General features: G+C 42.3%; 1 protein-coding gene across 5 annotated transcripts in view; it reads right to left on the bottom strand.

Annotated features, from left to right (window-relative positions):
- Positions 1-21988, bottom strand: part of ACTN1 (actinin alpha 1) — an 88698-nt gene that overhangs the window by 36643 nt on the left and 30067 nt on the right. For all 5 annotated transcript variants that reach the window (XM_080982293.1, XM_080982294.1, XM_080982292.1 and 2 more), the window contains exons 2-3: positions 5652-5766; positions 3458-3577 (exon numbers count right to left, since the gene is read on the bottom strand). In XM_080982293.1, coding sequence (XP_080838419.1) covers positions 3458-3577; positions 5652-5766 — 235 coding nt within the window. The remainder of the gene's footprint in view (positions 1-3457; positions 3578-5651; positions 5767-21988) is intronic.

Below are 21988 nucleotides of genomic sequence, written 5' to 3'. Positions count from 1 at the left end.
GGAGCAATAAATATTTAATATTTCAGAATTAAACCTGGTGGCTGGAAAGAACAAGGTTCTGAAATGCCATCACATTCACAATCTAGTAATCCTAACCCTCTGGAGTGTAAAATAGTCTCCTTCCTCTATTTTAGTCTTAAATGACAAGCTGAAAATTCACTGTTAGGATCTATATGATTTTTTGGCTGTTTGAATATACTTTGAGAGGCAGCCCAACCTCTAGCCACGCAGAAGTGGAGAAAGGAGGTTGATTCTACGAAAACAGGTGTCAGGAGGACTAAATGATGGGTAAGAAAACAGAGTTTTGCTCACAACTGAATACGTGTTCAATATTCATTCAACATCCTTAGCACATTTAAACTGCTGTGTATTAACCACACTTTCAATTCCAAAGGAAGGCAAACAATATACCTCCCACCTAATAATAATAATAATAATAATAATAATAATAATAATATAATTTATTATTTATACCCTGCCCATCTGGCTGGGTTTCCAAAACCTAAGGGCAGCGAAACCACAAGATCATTAAGACAAAATAACTGGTAGCTTCATTCCACTGGTGTCAGTGGGACAAGGACTTTCAGGAACCCAGCCTATAGGGCTGCTGCACCAGCGTTTCAACTAGTACAAGCTCCTTCTTCTCATTCTTATGGGTAGCACCACCATTCACTTGTCCAGTCTCTGCCATGTCCCCCTTCATCTAAAAACCTGTGCAAGAACTTTCTCATCTCAGCACTGTTGTGCCATCCCTGTTTGCTGTTGCAACATGATAACTCTCAATACTGCATGAGCACAGCCTTCACTAACCTGATGCCTTCCAGATGTTTTGAACCACAACTCCCAATAGCCCTGATGTGGGGCTATAATAGGAGTTGTTGTAGTCCAAAAGCATTTGGAGGACCAACAGGATACCGAAGGGTCCATTAGCATAAGGCCTTTGTACCTAGTCTTATCCCACTCCTTGCCTTGCACATTGCAACATCCCACTGCATTGGGATGTTAACTATCCAGTGGCTGCTTTAAACGGTTCATGGACTGCAGCTGAAATAAAGAGCATCCTTCTAGACTGAGAACTAAATGAAACATGAGAGATAGAGCTTAAAAACATTATATATAAGCTTATGTAAGCTGGAACATGTGTTTGTTATGGCTTCAATTTCAATAGGTTTGGCTGATGTATAGAATTGAGGTAAAACAGACCATAGCCCTGTCAGTCACTTCCGCACTTCACCAGTTATGAGTGGGAAGAAGACAGAAACAAACAGCTGCCTGTTTTTAATGCTGCAAGCAATACGTGTCTTCTGCCCAATAACAGCCAGCCCTGCATATTTGCATAGCTCTCTACGCTGGTTGTGATCAACCAACACTGTTTCATTATTACAGGCTAAAAGCTTAAGTTTTCTCCTTGCTGACATAGTTGGATTTCAGATCAGTGTTATACCATGGAAGCAGGGCTCAAGAGTCTGAAAAGCCGATAGCTATTTGATATGTTGGAAATGCATGAATGGGAGAATAAAAATGCTTATCTCAATAATTATCCCAGTAGTATCTAACTCTAACTGTATGTTGCAATCAAATATGAGCTTCTGGTGTGCAGCTAATCAGGATCCAGGAAGGATGAAAAGCTCATTGGCTGGTGGAAAATAGTTTGTGAACTACACCAGCAAAGAGCTTCTTTTAAGCCAATTTGCACAGGGGCCTTGGCTGTGTAAATAATTATTTTCATAGTCATTTCTAATTCTCAATAGCCATTTCCTTGATCACCACACAGAAAGCCATTTTGATGTTGCCATTACTAGATCAATTCTGCATTCCTGTTTTCTCAAACTTGTGATGCTGCTGTTTCGGGGTTATATGATATACAGCAGCCTGGTGCTGAAAACTTTCAATAGGCTGAATGACACTGGAGAGCTTTGGGACAAAAAAATTATGGCTAAGGTTGATTTAAAACAACAATAACCCTGAACTTGGTACTAACTCAAGATGATTTTCTCATTAAGTACTACCTGCCTGATGTGGCATTTCCTGCCTGAGCCACATTAAATACATTCTGCCTGCCTCATTAATTTTTACTTTCTAGTTTACAACAGTGACAGCTATTTAAAGCCTTAATTTGAGTCCTTTTAAAATTCATAGTCTGGAAAACTTTATAAGCCTTTTCATCGGGCAGTCCTCGCACCAGAAAGCTGTCAGTCAACCCCAGATGCCCACTGAACTGCTATGATAACATCTTCATGCAAAACAAAATGCCTACAGTAGGGTGGAAGCCACACACCAGGCATGCATTTATTCTGACATGTGGATTGATTCTGTCATTCATATAGGCAGAAGTCAGAGGAAACAAAGCAGATTCATGAAACACATTGACCAGGGTAGACTCCGCACTCTTGCAATACCTCATGCTGAAGTTAAGGACTAACGTATGAACTCCTCAGGCTCAGAGAGAAGAAACATCATGGTGCATCTGGAGCAGCACAACCAGATGCCTTTATCTGCCCCAACTGCAACAAAACATGTCTCTCCTGCATCAGTCTCTACAGTCACAGCAGCTACTGCAACCATTCAACAGCTTGACCTCACCGCCAAAGGTGCACTCCTCCATTGTCTCCAGAGACAGACAGATGGTAACATATTTTAACCTTAAAGTACCCCTTAACCTTACACACACCCTTGTTATATTCCCCCATTCCTAGCCCCTAGACCATTCCATAGAGATGAGAGCCATGCCACTTCAGGCTACATAAGCAAATGAGTTTGTAATAACATATATCATTAATGCTTTCACTGGAGTTTTAGTTTTGAAAAGCTGCATGATCTGTAAGCCAACGTCCAGATGCAAAATGTAGATGTCGTTCACCATGATTGTGAATTAGTGGATTATGGCATAATGTGAAAAATTTCTCTTTCGAATTGGACAGAAGCATGTCCCCTTATCTGGTTTCCTAGCCCTCAACCTCAAGTACAATCAGGCAGAATAATTATCCAGGAAGTGTATGAAAATGTCAGAAGGAGCATGGAGAACACAACTCTTTCTGAAGCTTTACAGGGATAATTTCCAGGCCATCTCACCCTGTGTTCTGCAAGTTTCTAGCCAACATAAATCACAAAGGGATTCAAAATAGATGATCTACCTGTAGTGCACTGCATCAAATATCCAGTGCAGTTTTATTCCACACACTTTCTGGACTTTGGTAGACATTACTTGTTGGGGAGCCTGGTAGAAACCAGACTTGCAATTGGGCTCAACATGTAATATGGTTGTCTGCAGTCCCCCACAGGACTCAAGAGTCTTTGCTTGCTAAACACATATGTCGAACTTAGGGGATTCCATAACAATCACCACCACAGTAGTACAATCGTCACCTTGTAGTGGAAAAGTTGGTCAGTTCCTGTAATCATTTTAGTAGCCTTGTGACCCATTTATATGCTCCCACTAGTATGGGTTCTGACTTACCTTCTGCTCCAATGGATACCAACTTGACTCCTTTGCTAGCAATGAAATCGAGGGCTTTGTTGACATTCGAGATTTTGTGCACTCGCATTTTGCCTCTTTCTGGCTTAGCCAAACGTTCACCTAGTCAGAAAGAGAAAAGAGTTATGTTCCACTTTTTCAATGAACTTCTTCATTCCACTTCAGTAAACAACTGATATACAACCGAAAGAACACAGTCTACCTTGGGAAACTTTCCGTTTGTCTTTTATTGCAATACCACAACTGCAATCTACAGAGCTGTGTTCACAGTTGAGATGTTATGCACTCGCAAAGACCATATCATTTCAGAAAGCAATCAAAGGGATCACATGTCTGAACGCTTCTCCACATTAACACCCCGCTCATAAGAAACTGAGAGAACACTAAGCTAAAATCTTCATTCATAGTAGGAGGGAGCTTTTCAGCAAAGAAAGATTTAAATATGCAGTAAGAACACATGTACCCTCAAGTGGTATAGTTCCAGGAGGACAGTATCACATGTTTATCCCCAATGCAAGGTGGCTAATCTGTCGCCCTCTGTATTTTGCTAGACTGTGAATCCCTTCATTGGCTATGCCAACATCTGGAAGATCACAGGTTAGCTACCACAGCTCTAATAATCTAAATATGCCTCAAAAATGAAAATGTTTTATTTTCCAGTAAAATTAAAGAGCAATTCTCTCATGTTGGACCAGTTATAGGAACCCAGCCAAATGAAAAAAAAGTGCTTTAAATATTGCACTCAGTTGTCTTCATACAGAGCACACTTCGAACTAAATACAAGATTAACACTCGTATATGGAGGCTTGGCTCCACATGATTTTTTGTATGAAGTGTATGCGCATATTTTCACCAAGATCACTTTTAAATATGTCCCAGGACAAATGGCCATCAGTAAAAAATCTCGTAGAAGGGTATGAACCCACCTGCACTGCAAAGGATTCAGGGCACCACCACCCTTGCTTTCCTGCTGTTACTTACCCTTTCGTTTTAAATTACTGCGTGCCCAGCCTTTATACTTCGTGTTTACTTTGAACTGCAGCCAAGAGCAATGAAAACTGAAGCTGAGAGAGACAGAACAACAGCCCCATTTTCTTCTGACAAGACCCTATTGACTTCTTCTGTGGCCATGGCATTTTTTACCACACGATGCCACAACAAAGTGGGCGCTTGTCCTACACTTTCAAAGGGGATCACTGACACTTGACAAGGGTCTATGTGTGATCCTCTTTTGCTAAATGGAAAAAAGGGGTTTCCAAGCTGGGGTTTTTTCCTACAGGAAAAGAGGAGTCATTGTGGCCTTGAAGAGATCAAGAATGCCCTGGTCCCAGCTACAAGACTGAATATGCCACAGTGCCAGGCATGCAGCAAGGGACTTTCCTAAAGTATGTTGGCTGGGTTCAAAAAGATTGCACGTTTTTTTTTTAAAAAAGCACAGAAAGAGAAATGAATGTCAGGAGACAAGAGATGTGTTCTGGGCAGGCACATGCCACTTCTGAACAGAAAAGCACCCAGACATTCTCCCTTCAGTCATTTGTGTCCCTCCTATCATGCTCTCTGCACTGCTTCCTCTCAGCTTTCACCGCCTTGCCTATGCATGAGTGAGCATTTCACTAACAAGATAAACAAGACAAAAATAAATAATGCGAGGGACTCGACTCAGCTGGTTTCTGGCAAGCATCAAAAGAAGCCACGGCTCATGGATTCCCTTCTCAGTACCTCGCTTCAGCATTCTGCAGCCTTTCGAACCCTGACCCATTTGTATCAGGCATGGGAAGGAGGAACATTCTGTATTTCCCCAAGGATATAAACAAGGACAGAAACAAGCACCTGGGAAGCCCTATAGGACAATATAACGAAGTCTGAGAGCGGGTTCCTTACAGGAACTGCTACGGTGGTGCAATGTGGGGAAATGAAAGTTACCGTACTTTGCTAATTAATGGCACTGCATGCCACTGGATCCCCATCTTTTGTATCTTTGAGGTTATTTTCCTCCTTCCAGCTGAAATTTCAAACCATGTCCTAAGTCCATGATGCTAGTACACAAGATGGCCACACATGCTTTTTCTTCCTTACCTTTGTGCAAGCTTGAACTATTAGCCCCTGTGCTTTAGCAGACTCACTAGATTGGAGTTTTCCCCCAAAGCATTTAACCTTTCCACAATGGCTGTCTTACCTGATATGACTTCCAGGAGTAACATAAGTTTAAGGCCATCCCTGAAATCTTCTTCTATGTTCTCAATCTGCGTGCCAGCTTTGCGGAGGTGAGAGTTACACCAGGCTGTAAATGTCTGGAAGAGAAAAGAAAAGGGAATAATTAATCTCCAAAGAGAACATACTGGGCTGCTGAAAAGGAACCCATATTTCAATAGCACCGGTGCTGTGATTTACTTGGTGAGTGTCAAGGAATAATTATATCAAAGTTCTGCAGGGCAGAAATGTCCTGGAAATAAAAAGGCCATCAGTGAGAATGAGTGCTGGCAAGAAAAAAAATTCAAGGCAATTTGGCCCATGCAGCCTGAATGCACTCTACAGATCTGAATGCAAGGATACCCTCCCAACAGGGTTCCTTCATTTACTGTTTTCCAATAGGCTTCTGATCAAAAACAGAGAGCACACTCATTTTCCCCGAACAAGGCTATGATTTCCAAGCCACAGCAGACGCTGTAACCCTCCAGCAGTTTGACTTCACCCTCAAAGGCGCACTTCCTTCATTGTCTCCTGAGACAGACGGATGCCAACAACAACAAGATTGCAAGAAAACCGCCAATATCTTAAGTGGCTGAATGGCAGGATGAAGGCTAGCAAGTGTAGCTTTTGCCACCATACTGCTTCTGTAGAAATGACAAATCTTCTCCATGGTGTTTTGCTTTCAAGGGTTCAGAAGCTCCCTTCCAGGCCAGAGGTTTGCAAGCTTGTCTCTTTATCAAAGCTAGGAAACAGGTAGGTTCTTTCTCCAACTCTTGCGTGCTGTCCATTGTATTCTACAGCAGTTGTTCTCAGAGTATAGGGCAAGCCGTCTTGGACTGCGTGGATCACCTAGAAGGGGGAATAGGATCCTGACGCAGTGGAACTTCTCCTCTTACCAAGCAAGTCATGTTTGGGCTGAATGCTCTTTAGCAACAGATATTATTGATTCACACTGGACTGGGGGCAAGGACTACTGCCCCACTTACCCAATCACCTCAACTTTGTTACAGCATAACAACTGCTTGGTTTGTATGGGGCATTCCTGTGTGGTTTTAGGATGTGTGTGGGGTGTGGGGTTAGGGTAATATGACTCCATTCCCCTTTCTAATGCCAGAGTTGGATTAGTTCCCCAAACCACAGAGTGCATGTGCATGAATGCATGCAAGGATCTATGCATGTTCTGCTATGGAACAGACAGCTGGTGCTGGGATGGATGGAAAACTTAGAAAGCGGACATGTAGGAGGGAAGGTCAGGGTCAGAAGGATGGGGAATAGCTGCTGTTTTCCAAAAAAGCAGAAGCTAGAATCGTGGCAAACATCTTGTCCTTTGAAGAGGACAGGCAGGTTGGCTTTAAGTGTTGTCTCAGTTATTTCGGCTGGCTTATTTGCAAGGGAAGGAATTAACTTATTCCCAGTTGTCCCTCTTTATCCGTGAGGGCAAACCTCAGGGCAATGCTGTTCTCCAGACAGCTGCGTGGGCCACTGTGTTAGGATGCACAACCCACCCTCTTCACAGATGGCCAGGCTTTCTAATGAAGTCAGCACCATTTAGCAGTCATGGTTTCAAAGTAACGGAGGGCATGCATTTGAGAATGTCTCTTTCACACATGTGAATTTGGGAACAGCTTTCTTTTCCTTACAGGTGCAATGTTGGGCAATCCATTCACTTAAAAAACAACAACCTTGATTTTAAAAAAGAAATCAGGTGCGCTTCTGCCAGGGCAGGGAAGTAGATAAAAGTTGCTCTAAGAGCCACATTTTGCACCAGGCAGCTGGCTTTACATATTTATTTATTTCTATTTTAAAAAAATATCCCATACGTTCAGTGCCAATAGTATGGCTCACAATCAAAAAGCAAAATTTCAAAACTCCAAGCAGAACAATGCCACTCACGATAAAAGAACAAAGAGGAAAGTAATACAGAAATACAGCCCCAACAAAATCAATAGTAAAACCTCCCAAGAACTTAAAAGCTGCCTGAAAACAAAAGGACACCCTTAACAGATAGCTTCAGTTGTACGGCTCAATCAATTTATTGAACCAGTCAACAGACTTCACAGTAGGACTCAGACATCTGTTAACATACAAAAATGAGATACAATATCAAATGGCTCTACTGACAGGTAGGGACCCTGGTTACATTCGCTTGGGAAAAGATTTCAGCCAGTGTCCTCCTTGCGCTCAACATAATTTTAGCTACGGTTTCTGTTTGTAACAGAGAAGAAATGAGAAGTGTAATATGCAATCCTGGGATCCAAAATGGCTATTATTGGGGCAATCAGCTCTGGAAATCTCTATAAAAGTTACAAAGCAACAAGATGTATTTCATTTTCTTCTGAGCCACAAAGACATCAACTATCAGGTTCAACTGTACTATTGTTCAACAATCATGTTGACTCTTCTGTATATTAAGCTCTGAGATGGCTACTGAAGGACAGTGTCGCACACACATAACACGCAAGGCTAGGAATTATTGTGTGCACCATCCACCTTATCTCTTATTCACAGCGGTGAGAGCCACTGGCTACAATTTACCATCCTGTGAGCAAGCAAAACTGTTGTTTCAATGGCAGAGCCAGTGATTTCTAACCAAGTGGGTGGAGAGGAATCATGCCACGTAGTAGCTAGAAATAAGACAGTTTTGCTGCACTGGAGAAAAGCCATCAATCTGAAGCTAATCATCAAGTAAAGGTTCCATACAGAGAATGGTTGGGAAAACAGTAAGAGACGTATTATTGCTCCATAGGAAGCAGGCGTAAGCCTGTCTCAGCCTATGCAGCTTTAAGGAGAGGAAAGCACCACGAAATGAAAGTAAAGCATTTGAGCTGGCAACTCATTAGCTGGCTCTTAATTAGGAGAATGATGAATGGACTAAAATTTGAGTTTTCTGCCTCTGACTAGCATTAATTTGAGCGCGTGATATGAGATCTGAAACAGGACCATGTAACTGAAACCTAGGATTTTCCCTTAGAAAAAAGGAAAACACATTTGCTTCACCTGTTGATACAAGGTAAGAAAAAAGAAAAGAGGGCTGCATCCCAATCAAGAAAAAAGAGGAAATTGTGGGCAACCACCCAGGTGCAGAATTAGTATTTTAATAATCTTAAACCAAAAATGTTTAAGGAAAATATGGAATGAGATACAATACTCCTACCTAAGAAATGCAGTACAATAATCTCAACATGTTTTATGGATCGCTGTTCTTCAAGCTACTCCTTAAAAACAAAAGAAGAGACAAACTTTCTTTTCAAAGGCTAAGAGAAGAATGGCATGCTGATAGCAAGGTGTTTTTATGAAGTTACAGCTACATTCTGCAGTCTAACCACACAATGCAAGGATGATGGTTTAGCCACAGTGTGGTCAAAAATAGGAAAAAGCTCCAATAAAAAAACTGAAGTGCAGGTTGCAAACAGGAACGTGCTATTGTGCTCTTCGTTCCCTGAGCAATGTGAGTGTTGGGATAGCCTTTGTACTGTTCGCTTCCTTAACAGCAGAGAGGCCAATGGTGGTTATTGCAGAAAAACTACAGACAAGGTTGATGGAGCTGACAGCATAGGTAATGTCCTGCTCCAAGGCAAAAACTCTGCCTGTTCCAGAAGCCACCAGTGTGTGCTATTGCTACTAATTTCTGTAGTACAATCCCCTATGCCCTGGTTTGCATGACCCAGGAAGCCAAACCATACATTATTTGTGCACTGTATGAAGAAGTGCCTTCCACCTTATCTCTGCTGCCACTCAGTTTCACCAGATGACCCCTGGTTCTAGTACTTTGAGAGAAAGGGGGGTATATTTGCTAAAATTATACATAGAATGAAAAAAGTGAACAATCTCAGTAATGTCTCCCCTTATTCGTCTTTTTTTCCCCTAAACAAGACAAGAAAGCCCCAATTGTTGTAGCCTTTCCTTGTAGGGAAAGTGCTCCTCTCACCCCCAATAATTTCTATTGCCCTTTCCTACACTTTTTCTAGCTGTTCTTCTGGAGATATGGTGACCCAAATTTGCACACTATCTCAAATTTGACTCCACAATAGATTTGTATATAGAGCATTACAATACTGGCGATTTTATTTTTTTATCCCTTTCCTAGTAACTCCTAGCTGTTTTAGCCTAAACCAGATTTTTCACTAAGCTATCAACCATGACTCCAATATAATTTTCCTGATCAGTAACTGGCAGTTAAAACCCAGTCAATTTATACTGTGAAGATGGGATTTGGGTTTTTTGCCTCCCTATGAACAGCACTTTACTTACCTTGAACTACCTTTGGCATTTTGTTGCCCATTCACCTGGTTTGGAGAATTCCTTTTGAAGCTCCTGGCAGAAACCTTCCATTTTTACCATCTTAGTTTACTTTGTGTCATCCACAAATACCAGTATGGTATAGGAGAGTGTTGGGCCAGGAACTGGAAGACCAAGGTACAAATTGCAACCCACCCATGAACCTTACTGAATAATCCTGGGCCACCATAGACTCGAGTGATCTACCTCACAAGGTTGTTGTAAGGATAACATGGAGACCAGGGAACCATGTGCACCACTCTGAGCTCTTTGGAGGAAAAGTGGGTCTATAGATGTAATAAATAAATAAATAAGCAAGCAAGCAAGCAAGCAGCCAAATGGTTGATTGGAGGCCAACTGCATTAGAACTTATGGCTTCTAAGACAAAGTGGTCAATCGACACCATTTAACATTCAATTGACTTCAGTCAATAATGTCAAATATATCACAGCAATCCAATAGTACATGCTCACAATTCTACTTGATTTTGAACAGTAGCTTTGTCTCCTCATTTAGTTCATGTTGTCATGTGTCAGAAAGGGCAGGAGTGACTGCCCTTTCTATGTGTGTGTGCACTTGCTTCTATATCTGTGGACTCACAATCAGGGGCGAAGCTGCACCGGGGGTGGAGAGCAGGTGGGGGTGTGGCTGGCGCGCATCCCAGGGGCATGGTGCGCGGCGCTTGTTGGGGGGCAGCTGCGATGGTACCCCCTCCCTGATGGTGCTATGGGCAGTACACTCCCCCGTCCGCCCCCGTTCCTCAGCCAGTGCTCACAATGCAGCTCACTCAGCAGCAGGTGCTGCCCCTTCTCTCCTTCCTCCTGCACTCTGGCAACTTGCTTTCCATTTCCCTCACTGCCCAAAGAAGTTGGCAGCTGTATGTGAGAGGTTCTTCTGCTAAGTTCTGCAAACCACGGACTCTTCTGTGCACCTCAAACAATACTGGCATGCAGACTATGAAACAAGGCCTTACTTTACAAACTGAAGCAGAAACCCACGTTTTCTTCACTGAAAACTAAAGCAGCTTGATTCGGTTTGGTGCCTCCCTTGTACGTGCCGAACATGTCCAACACTGCCTCTAACCGTAGATTTCGCTTGGCTGAGACATTTCAAAGTCCGGCTGCACATGGAATTACAGAACCCGACCATAACATCCCTCTTGACAACAATACCACCCATTATATTGTTTTCCCCGTACAACACTAAATTACACCTAGCAGAAGCCAGTCAGCAGCAGGAAACCAGTAAGTGCTGCCACACTTCCTATGGGAAGGGGTGTTGTGCTTGTGTGGGAGGGGAAATCTTTTGAAGAAGGAAAGTTTGCTGAAAGATGCCAAACTCACTTCCTTTACAAACACGGACAGGGACAAGAAGAGGTGATAAGCGGAATACTAGCACCTGTGTTTCCTGAGATTCTTGTGAGCAGCTGTGTAGGTTCTTCAAGAACAATAATAATTATTTGGCTACCAAACTCAGCTCAGTCATGAAGTTGACTTTGGGGCCGACCACCATCTCTCACACGGATTTACCTCGAAGGACCGCTAGGAGAATAAAAGTAGGAGGAGGAAACAGGCGCCCCATGTACACCGTCCTTAAAGGAATGACACTAAAGTGTAATCATAAATAATGGGTTGGATCCTGACATGTTCTTCATAGAAGGAACCCAGATCCAGCAGAGGCTCCCCCTGGAGGGCAGGGTAGGAGTGAAGCACGCTCATTGCCACTGGGATTCAGTAGGTTTGTGACAGACTTAAACCACACGCAGTGTTGATTGGCTGGCAGCTGTGATGTCATGATCCCATCTCCCCATCACCATCATCCACATAGGCATTTTACAGTCTTTGATGGTTTAACAGCAGTGGTTTGTTGTTCAAAAATGAATAAATAAAAAGACAGACAGCCTACCTAAAGCATGGCGGCAAAGAAAGAATTAACCCCAAATCAGGGCTGGACTTGCTGATATTCACATCTTTCAAACTAAAGGATAGTGAAGGTGGCAGAAAGCAGAGTTGGGCCATGGCAACGGCTCTTTTGATGTGTACATTTGTGTGCACACCTTATTGCCATGGCATGAATGAAAAGTAGACTAACGTATTTTTGTCGATTGCTGAGCCTCAGTAAATTTTGTTTTGGTTAAGCTACAGAGGATTTTGCAATAGCTACTTTTGATTCATTTGGTTGTCTGTATCCTAACCTCCTCTCAACAAGGCATCATCCAGGCAGGGCTGAGAACGTGCCCTGTCTGAGACCCTGGAGACTCACAACCAGTCAGTGAGCTAAATAGACAAAAGGTCTGGCTCTGGATATGGCAGCTTCCTATCTTGCTCCTATGTCATCGCTGAACCAGCGGATGAACCGGATGTCCTAAATAACTGTTACACACAAGCATCTTTGGGAGCTCCTCCAATACCACCTGACTCAATTTTTTAAATCTACCAGGGTGGGTGTGTCTATTTGCAGTCCTCACTAGGATTTGTGATTTGGGAACATGCAGCAGGGCCTTCTCCACAATGCCACCCTAACTGCAATGTCCACTGTTGTCCTACTTGTTTGCATTTAGACATCAGTTGAAGGCGATTTCATTTACTCCAGCCTTTACAATTTGCTCACTAATGCCTGACCACAGTGGACTATTCTGTGTTTGAATTATTTTGTTCATTTACATATATTTTTGGCTGTCCCGTGCATTTTCTTTATTTATGTATTTTATTGTTTTATCTTTTGTTGTATATTGCCCTGGGCTTCTTTTGGAGGAAGGAGTATTTGCAATAAATAAAGAAACTGATAAATAAATAAAACATGATACTCTTTTATTTTGGAAAAAGCTGCTTCTAGCGACCACCACCCCGCCCCGCCCCTGCTCACATCAAATCACATTTTCCCCATGCAGGGTTCCAAACATTTTTTACAAGAGTAACCGAGAAATTTGTTTTAGGAGACCAATTCTGGAACAGAGAATTGGTGGCAGGCTCCTCAGTCTTGCAAAACTAATCTCACCTGGTATAACTGCTTGCAACAATGGAATGGAGCAGTGGTAAACAACATACAACCAAACCAAACAAACACAATGCAAAGGTCAGCTTTTGTTGACTCTTTATAAAATAAAGTTGCCACTGAAGTTTCCAGTTTTGATCTTAGCAGTGGCACTGAAAGAAGTGGTGCTTAATCCTTTCACTCTATGCCATTTCCCAAGCTAGATCATGCCCCTCCAAACTTGCCATCAACCTGATGCAGGGGTGCATGGGAATATAAGTCCCATACAGGCAGAAACGTCAACTTTGAGCATATCAATTTGAATGGAGACAGAAATTGTTCCGTCAGGTTGGCTGAATCCCACAGCTGTTGAAAGGAGTTGCCCTCTCTATGGGAACAAGACTGCTGTCATCTGACTTCTTTGCATCCTGCCTTAGAACATTGTGTCTTTGATGCAAACACTTATCTCCATAGGGCTTTAGAACAAGGGAAATGTTTTGCAATTGTACAATGGGCACCCAACTCTGTTTCATTCCAACTACTGGTAACAAGTTCGGTCAGAACCACAAATATGAAACATGAACTTCAAGGCAATACAACTCACAATAAGAACCATGACAGAAGATCATTCCTAGCCGTTTCTGCCTTGGGCAATATTGCAGTCCAGCCAACTGAAAAGCAAGCCTTCCCACTCTCACAAAGCAAATGCCATTGTATTAACAGGTACGTCAGAGTCAAGCAACAAAACTTTTGAGTGTTCCACATGCAAAAGAAAGTCATAGTGTCACAACTTTCATAAGTGCCCAGTAATGAAACAAAGACAAGAGTAAAGATAACAAATATGCCATGCACCCTTGATACTGCTGGAAGCAAAATTACCCACTCAGTAGATATCTCGGAAGGTAAAAAACAACCATCTCAAAGGGATGTTATCAATTCAACAGTCTTCCTCAGGCTCTATTGGTCCATTAGCATAGCTCTTTGGCTTGACTAAGGTCAGCATTATGGCCAAAGTATCCTACCTCTGAATGAGAGAGCCTGCAACTCCTACCTGCTGAAGACATTCTTGGCACCTCACTCAGGGCAACTGAGTGTTTGTTGTAAGCCATCCCTGCCTCTGGGTTTTCCCAGCCCCCACATCACTGGCTGTCACTAGCAGGAGTGGGCAAATGCTCTGGGCAACAATAACAGGAACGTAGGAGTAAGTTGTACTGCACATTACAGAGAGGGCAGGACAACCTCAGCATAACGTAGCTGCTTTGGCTGTTCTGCCCTTATTCCTACAATTTTATTACAACTCACTTCTCGACACCATTTTGAAGAAATAAAAAAGGTACAGTAAATTCCTGTATTATGTAAATCCCGCCATTATGTTGCTTTGTAAAAGCTGCATTAATTCATCACTAAGTAGCAGACCATCAAACAGTTGTAATAACACTGAGGAGCTCACCACTGCAGGGAAAAAAAATACTGAAGTCATAATTCACTTGAGTCCTTTAACAGTTTTTGCAGTCTAAATGTCGACGTCGCAATCATACAAATGCCAGTTATTTAAAAAGACAAATAGGCAGTTTGGTCTCCTGACGGCTTTCAATGTGACATTCGGGTTTTAACTGACCTTTACATCTGCTCTTTTACTCTCTCTTTACCTCCTTAATATTTTGTCTGCCCCTCCTTTCACCTTTTGGCCCAAGCTTCCTGTCACTTACAAGAGGCCACCATATTTGTAAAGCAGCTGTTCAGTCAAGCTAGGGCTAGCTAGGTGTCCTTGCACACAGGAAAACAATAAGGGGGTGGAGTCCCTCCCCCAGCTGTGTGTTAGTTAGTGAAAGATTATAGCAGAGTTGGGAGGGGGAGGTTGCCAGGGTTACAGGGGGTGTGATGTTACCACGGGGGGGGGGGGGGTGTCCTTTTTACTTGAGGCATGGGTTGCATTTTTAGCAAGGGTTTGGGGACGAAGAAGGGTGGAGCCAGAGGCCATGCGGGCTGAGGGACAGATAAGCTGTGAGGAGGAGACAGAGAGATGGCGTTTGGGCTGCTTTTGAATCCAATGATGCGCTGTTACAGGGAGGAAGCCCTTCATGAGATGTGATGCTCTGATCCCTCACTCCATCCAGACTCGGGGCTAAATATGTAGAAGTAAACCATATTTCATAAAGACACTACAGCTTCCGCCATGCCACATTTCCCCCGAAGGAAACACCAGCCCTGGCTGAGCACCAAGACTGCTGAAATCTCGAACTGCTCAGCAGAGATTGGAGTGTCCGGTAGCAATACTTTGGAGTTACAAATACCAGAGCACATGGCAAGATGATCAAATAATAATCCCTAAGCCAGTTCAACTAGAATGAACCTGGTGCAATCACTGGGCAAAGTAGAAACTGTGCATTTCTGTAGAATCATAGAATCAGTATGAGAATTAAGCATTCTACAGTCTTCTCACTGGGCAAATCAAAAGGGCACTCCTTATCGAAAACAACAACCACCTGAAACAGTCAAAAGCTTCTAACCCAGAAGGGCTAAGTTATCTTGCTGCCGTAAACAAAAATAAGTCCCCCTCCAGGTATATCTTCTTTTATTCACGTTGTAAGATGGAAATTGTGTTTCCTGTGTGAGGGTTTTCCTGATTGTATTTGCAACCCCTTTCCCCTGCTCCATAGAAATGAATCAATACTTTTGCTTCATTCATTTCTATGGGGTAAGGAAAGAAGATTGGTAATCAGGAAAACCTGGCAGGGGTGAAAGGCATAAATTCCTGAGGAAGCTGATGAAATCATGATCTCTTTGAATAAGGTTTCTGAGGATCTTAGAGCCTTGGAATTTTGCCTCCCCATGTGTTGTCTGCTCCTGCCCCATGACAGTACTATTAGTTTATTGTTTGTGTAACTGATTCAAGACAGAGGAAGGGCAGTGTATCACGGCCCTTTAAATGTTTACACCTCCAAATTTTCTTTCAGTTGTGAGCCAAAACCTGGAACAGTCAACTTTGGACTGATCTCAACACAGCTGTTGTTTACATAGGAGCTCTGGGGACCAAGTGAGCTCCTGCCACATAAATGTCTTTCAATCGTTGACATATTTTGTGTGTTTTAAATGCGCTTCATTCAGGATATTTTGGATGTTCCACAGAAGTGCTGCTAGTAAATGTGCTTATAAAATGTGCATCCTATGTTTATGCTTCCTGTATGTACAGTATGTACACATACACACATCACCTGATACAGCAGAGAAGCTGGATGATCTCATTAAACTTGATCAAATAATGTGGAGTCTGAAAGAGTTATCAGCAAATGTCCTGTTCCAGGTGCCACACAGGAAGAACAGCTGGGAGCTCACAGGGCCATCCCAATCTTAAAAAGTCCAGATTTAAGACTAGCATGAGAAGCAAGGTCAGAGCCAAAATGCAGGCAACACAGGAACAGTCCAAAATCCAAACACAGGGTGTGGGGGGATATCTAGTGACCAGCTAAGCTAGATAAACAGAAGTCAGGGAACTGGAGCAAAGATGCTGCTCTAGCACTCGGTCTGGAACTAAGGGCTTTTAATTTGAGTCTCCACTCACGACACAGCTGCAAGCCATCTTTATTGCTTGCAGATTTGGTGTATTCACATACAGTAGCTTACTCACAAATATTCCTTTACTCCTAAAGTGTCTTTGGACACCTTTAGGCACCTCTGTTCCCTAGGGCTTGGTGCCTACCTGGCATCTGAAGCTGAGAAGGGGTTACCCGGGTTGTGAATGAAAGGATGGATCGCTGAGGGTCTGGACCCCACCCCCGGTCTACCTCACAGTCCCTTGAGACAGGCTATGTTTCGATCTGGGAGCTCCAGATCATCCGCTGAAGAGGATTCCTCAAGCTGGGGCATGAGAGAAAGCAGTAAAATTTTAAACTGAGTTTTTCTTCCTCTAATGCTATGCTGTCATGAGTCCCATGGCCCTGTCAGAATTGGGCATGGATTGGAGGAAGAGGAAGAGGAAGCAGAATTACTGAAGTAATTGATCACAGCCTCAGGGTAACTAGCAAACCTACCACCAGTAAGGGGCAATATCTTATAAAACTGCCAAAGAAAGTAATCTAGATAACAAATGCCCTAATTTCTTTCCACATGCAACCCATGTATTTTTCAATATAAAACTGATTTGGCAATGCAAAATATTTGTAATGCTCCAGTCACATCTGACTTGTTGGGAGCCAAAACTGCAATTAGCGCTCTTCTTTGCAAAGCAAAGCTGTTTTGACAGTTAACTTGATTTTTCACACCTTTTCAGTTTCGAAAACCTTTCTTGGGTCAGCATGCTCACCAGGCATACCTAATGTATGGCAGAGACAGGCAGAACAGTTTTGCCCAGTTAGGAAGATTTGTCATAAGTTGCCTGTGATTCAGCTTTCATTCCAGAAAAAGGCACACAAGAGAAATTCTGAAATGACTAACTTCGATATGACTGCAGACTAACCTGCAGCTTTAAAAGATGGGGGTTAGCTAGACATATAATGCCCAGGTCTTTTATAATGAGCAGCACCAATTTTAACAGCATTTTAAGCAGACCTCCTTCCCCTCACCCATGCATAAATCTTCTTAAGGTGACAGTTTTCAGTTTAGAGAAGGAGAGGCACTGATTCCAGTTACTGAAAGCTGAGTTGGAAAAGGTGAAAGGCTGTACCAAGACCAAGTCCAATGAAATAGGGGAGGGAACATTGTGGAAAGTGGACTAGAAATACGAAGAGAAAATAATCTTGGCTGACAGGATATTCAACGGCTTAATAGTACTCTTAATTTCAGTAGCATGGCCAACTGGTCACCTGGAAACTTTTGTCCATAGTGTGTGCTTGTCACAGTAGTATCCAACACTCCAGGAATGGAGAAAATTCAAATGGTTAAGCATAATGTTAAAGCAGGGTTCCCCAACCTTTGGGGGTTGATGAGTACATTTGGAGAATTTAAAGTGTTGCAGGTTCAGCCACAAAATGGGAGGGGGGCATTACCAAAATATTGAGGGTGTTCTGTCCCTGTGTTCTCTCTGTCCTTCAGGTTGTGTTCAAGTGTTTGCCTGAACACATGAGGGCTAAAAGCATGAATGATCTGCCCAAACATCTCCAGGCTCCTGCCAGTGCTTGGAATGGACTAAATAGAGTTATTGGAGAAAGTGACTCCAGAAAAGTCCAACATCAACACTGAACTGATGCTGTTTCATCTTAAACAAATTTGCCAGGGGTCATTGGGAAAATAAATGAAAGCAAGCAAACAAAAACAAATCCAAAATATCAAGTGGCCAAATCCAGCTCTTCAGAAAACATTTTCATCCCAGTGTGCTTCAAGAAGAAAAAAGTCTAAGTTTTCCAGGAACAAAATTCATTTAATTAAAAAAGAAAATTACTTGTGCTGGATCCATGAAATAGTTCCATTTACTCAAAGCTTTTTGGTTTTTTTTGCCCAAGTCCCACTTTTCTGAAGTTTCCAATCATTCCTCTCTTCAGATCTGACAGACATATAACCCTTTGACTAGGTTACCAATATTGTGCTACTGTATCCGGCTAAAAGAGTAATTTAACATATGGCACAGCAGGGAAAGTTTACAAATACTAGAAAGGAAGGAGTTTGAGCAGCAGTGGCTAAAATTACAGCCATAAGATTTACAAGACCAAAGAAGACAGAAGAGAAATGCAGAAGGCAAACCTGCAGAATGCTAGGTGTTAAATTCCACAGTCCTTCTGGATTCTAAACATGACAAGACAGACACCGTTTGAAAAACAAAGCAGAAGTGAAGAGAAGTGTGAATACAGGACAAAAGAAAAGGGAGTGTAGCACACGTCGGGAACAAAGCCTCTGCTTTCCTATATATTAACAATCTTGGGTTCCCTCCCCAGTTTTACACAGTTAAAAAAGTCTTAGAAGGCAAGGCTGGGGAGAAGCCTTTGGACTAACGTTTGAACTCCAATTAAATTTTGCACATGATCAGCATACCAGTTTCATGCTGATCATGAAGCACTACGGCAAATGACACACGGTGCCCCCTCCTGCCTTTGGGAATGGCTGATGCCTTGAGTTTTGGACAGCAGCCTAGTATCTTCAAGGCCTTGTGGCAGGGAAAAGTTAGATGGGTGCCAATCTGACCCCCCTTTCACAGAGTTGTTAGGATGCTACAAAAATGGAGACAAAAACTATTCCATATCTACATCCTGCCGTCTTTCCCACCTTGGTGCCGTCCAGAAATTTTGGACAACTGCCACCAGCTGTAGCCAGGTTGGGAAAGTCTGTGCTACAGTATATTAGATGTGGGGGATGATATAGGAAGCAGATGGAAAGCTACAGCAGTGCAATGAAGCAGGGAGTTAACTTAAAACAGGGCTGGAGGACCTGTGGCTGTTGGACTTAAACTCTCATTGGCCTCAGCCACATGACCAATGAGCATCCCCATCCATGTCTCCTTCGCAAACACTAGTTAGTAGTTTCCCAGCTTTGGGAAGGAGGTGTGAGGGCTCTAGGACCCCTCCCCTTCCCAAAAAAGGCAGTGCAAGAGCTGAGGGGGGCATTTAATTTTTACCTCTCTCCCCTCACCCCCCAACAAGGCAGAGAGTGTGTGGTCCATGGGTTCCGTGTCGAAGTACTCTTGTGGCCCACTTGGTATGAAAAGTTGGGCCACCCTGCCTTACAGGGTACCCAGGTCTCATCTAGGATAGGATGTGACCATCCCAGATAAGAGGCAGCAGCCAAGCTAGTTTTAATTTTGCTTTTTTACAAAAAAAGAAAAAGAAAAAAGACAGGATCAATTCCAAGGTGCTTGCAGATGCTGAGAGCATTAGGATTTTTCTTCACTGTGTGCTAGACTCTTCAGCATAAACACACCCATCACTGAAACAGACATTTCTAAATGAAATCAGATGCTGATGGATTTTTTTCACCTCTATTCTGCACTCTGTTTTTAAAACATGGGAGCTCTTTTGCCAACTTTGGGTTTCAAACTTCAATTTCAAAAGGGCTCCTAAACCAGACACTAGTCTTTCAACATTCTGAAAGCAGAGGAATTTTCCATAGTTCAAACTCTTATCCGCTCATTATTATTTTTTCTAAATTCTTCTAGTTATTTGCTCAACAAGTTTACCAACTCTGCCACTTTTGTCACGCAGCTGCCAGAAATATAAACCAGGGTGCAAAAATCCCTCCCTGATGGTGATCATAAGTGATAGCTCTACTTAGCTAAAAAGGGCAGGCTAAGGAGAAAATCTTATTGTTCCCCTGCTATGAAACCTGAAGAATGGAGCATGTGACATCTGTCATAAATCAGAGACTGGCACAACTGTAGAGGAAAAGTTTTCACACTGTGCCATAGTGGGTTGTCCTGGGGTCAAGAAAACAACTGTTCTAGCCTCCTCAAGCATAACTATGAATCTACAAGAACATACAGTTTGCAACAAGTACAGTATGTGGCTGCACTCATGTTCTTAAGAACTGACTTGCTGGCTGAGAGCAAAAGCCTTGCTGATCTAGCCACAAAAATGTTTGCCCCTGACACTCAATTAAGGAACATTGCGCCTTTAACCATGGGGGCTCCATTTGGCTTAACCTACCTACTGTTCACTGATAAATTCTCCATTCATTTAATTTGTTTTAAAACAAACAATCAACAGCTATCTCCATATATCAAGGGTTACAAATTCCATTAACTATTATTACTGTGGTTGTTATTAATTCATTTCACATCTATACCATTTTATATTTTTAAGAAGAAAAATCTCAAGGTGGTTTACAACCTACATTAAAACATAAAATCGTGTATTCTTGTAAAAGGGAAGTTGAAAGGCCCCACATCACTTCAAAATTATTGGGAGTTGTCTAAAACACATTATTAGAAGCTCAACTGGAGTGCATACCACAGATCAGGAAAGGCACCACAAGGACCAAGAGGATGCCAGCGTGGTTAAGGAGCAGAGTCAAAGAAGTTACTAGAGGCAAGAAGGCTTCCTTTGAAAAACGGAAGTCTTTCCAAATGAGCAGAACAAAAAAAGGAACACAAACCTTGGGGGGTGGGGGGGATGCAGGCAGACAAGAAGGAATGCTAAAAAAAAAAAAATTGAGCACATTGCTAAAAATATAAAGGCAGGCAACAAAAATTAATTTAGATATTTTAGTAGCAAGAGACCCTAGGAAGGGTTGGGAAGGGAGTCGAAGGTAAGCTAAAGAAAGAAAAGGAGAAGTTAAGCTAAAGAAAGAAAAGAAGATTTCCGAGAAGCTGAATGAATTGCCTCCACAGCTGAATATGTAAGTCAGAACTCAGTGCCAAAACTAACTTCCGAGGGACTGAGGCAAATAGTGGCAATGAGAGAAAAGGTCTAGGCCAAACTGCCAAAATGGAAACTGACAAATCCCTGGGTCTACTGTCAATTTAATTCTCTTTTCAATGTAGGATGATTTGTTTTTAACTGTTTTTACTGAAAATCTCAACATTTCTTGTAAACTGCTTAGAAGTTTTATTACAATCAAGTGGCATATAAAAAAAAATTAAAAGTTTAAAGGGTTTTGCGGATCTCTGTTCTCTCCTACTGTGCCACATCAAATCAATAGCGTCACTTGTAAGAGGGGGAAAAGGGACATGTTTAATACACAGAAGTCAACCTTTTCTCAATTCTGTGTCCTACTATTTTGAAAACCTTTTGCTTTTCATAAATTTATTTTCACTTTTAGTCTGCATTGAGTCCTCTTTCATTCTTTATTAACTGTGATCTCTCTCACTCTCGCTCTCTCTCAGGTACCACAGGACACATATGCCTTAATGTTTTAAAAAGACAAACAGAATTAAGGCAATGACTAACTCGTTTGTGAATACTGAATAATGAAATGTGCCAAGGTGCAAAGTGATGTTAATTGGCTTCATTTTTTAAAGGTTGGGGGAGCAGAGTAATGTGTTCAGAGAGCGCCAAAATGTCTGAAAGGGAGATCCATACAAAAAAGTTTATTATTTATTTATTAGTTTCATTGATATCCCACCTTTATGTTCAAGTTGCTCAAGGTGGTGTACTTGGTTCTTCACCTCCTTGCTTAACTAGCACAACAACCATGAGAGACACCCAGTAA

Source organism: Podarcis pityusensis (genome assembly GCF_964106645.2).
Source record: "Podarcis pityusensis genome assembly, chromosome: 1".
Lineage (NCBI taxonomy): Eukaryota > Metazoa > Chordata > Lepidosauria > Squamata > Lacertidae > Podarcis > Podarcis pityusensis.
This window is presented reverse-complemented; position numbering and strand designations above follow the sequence as displayed.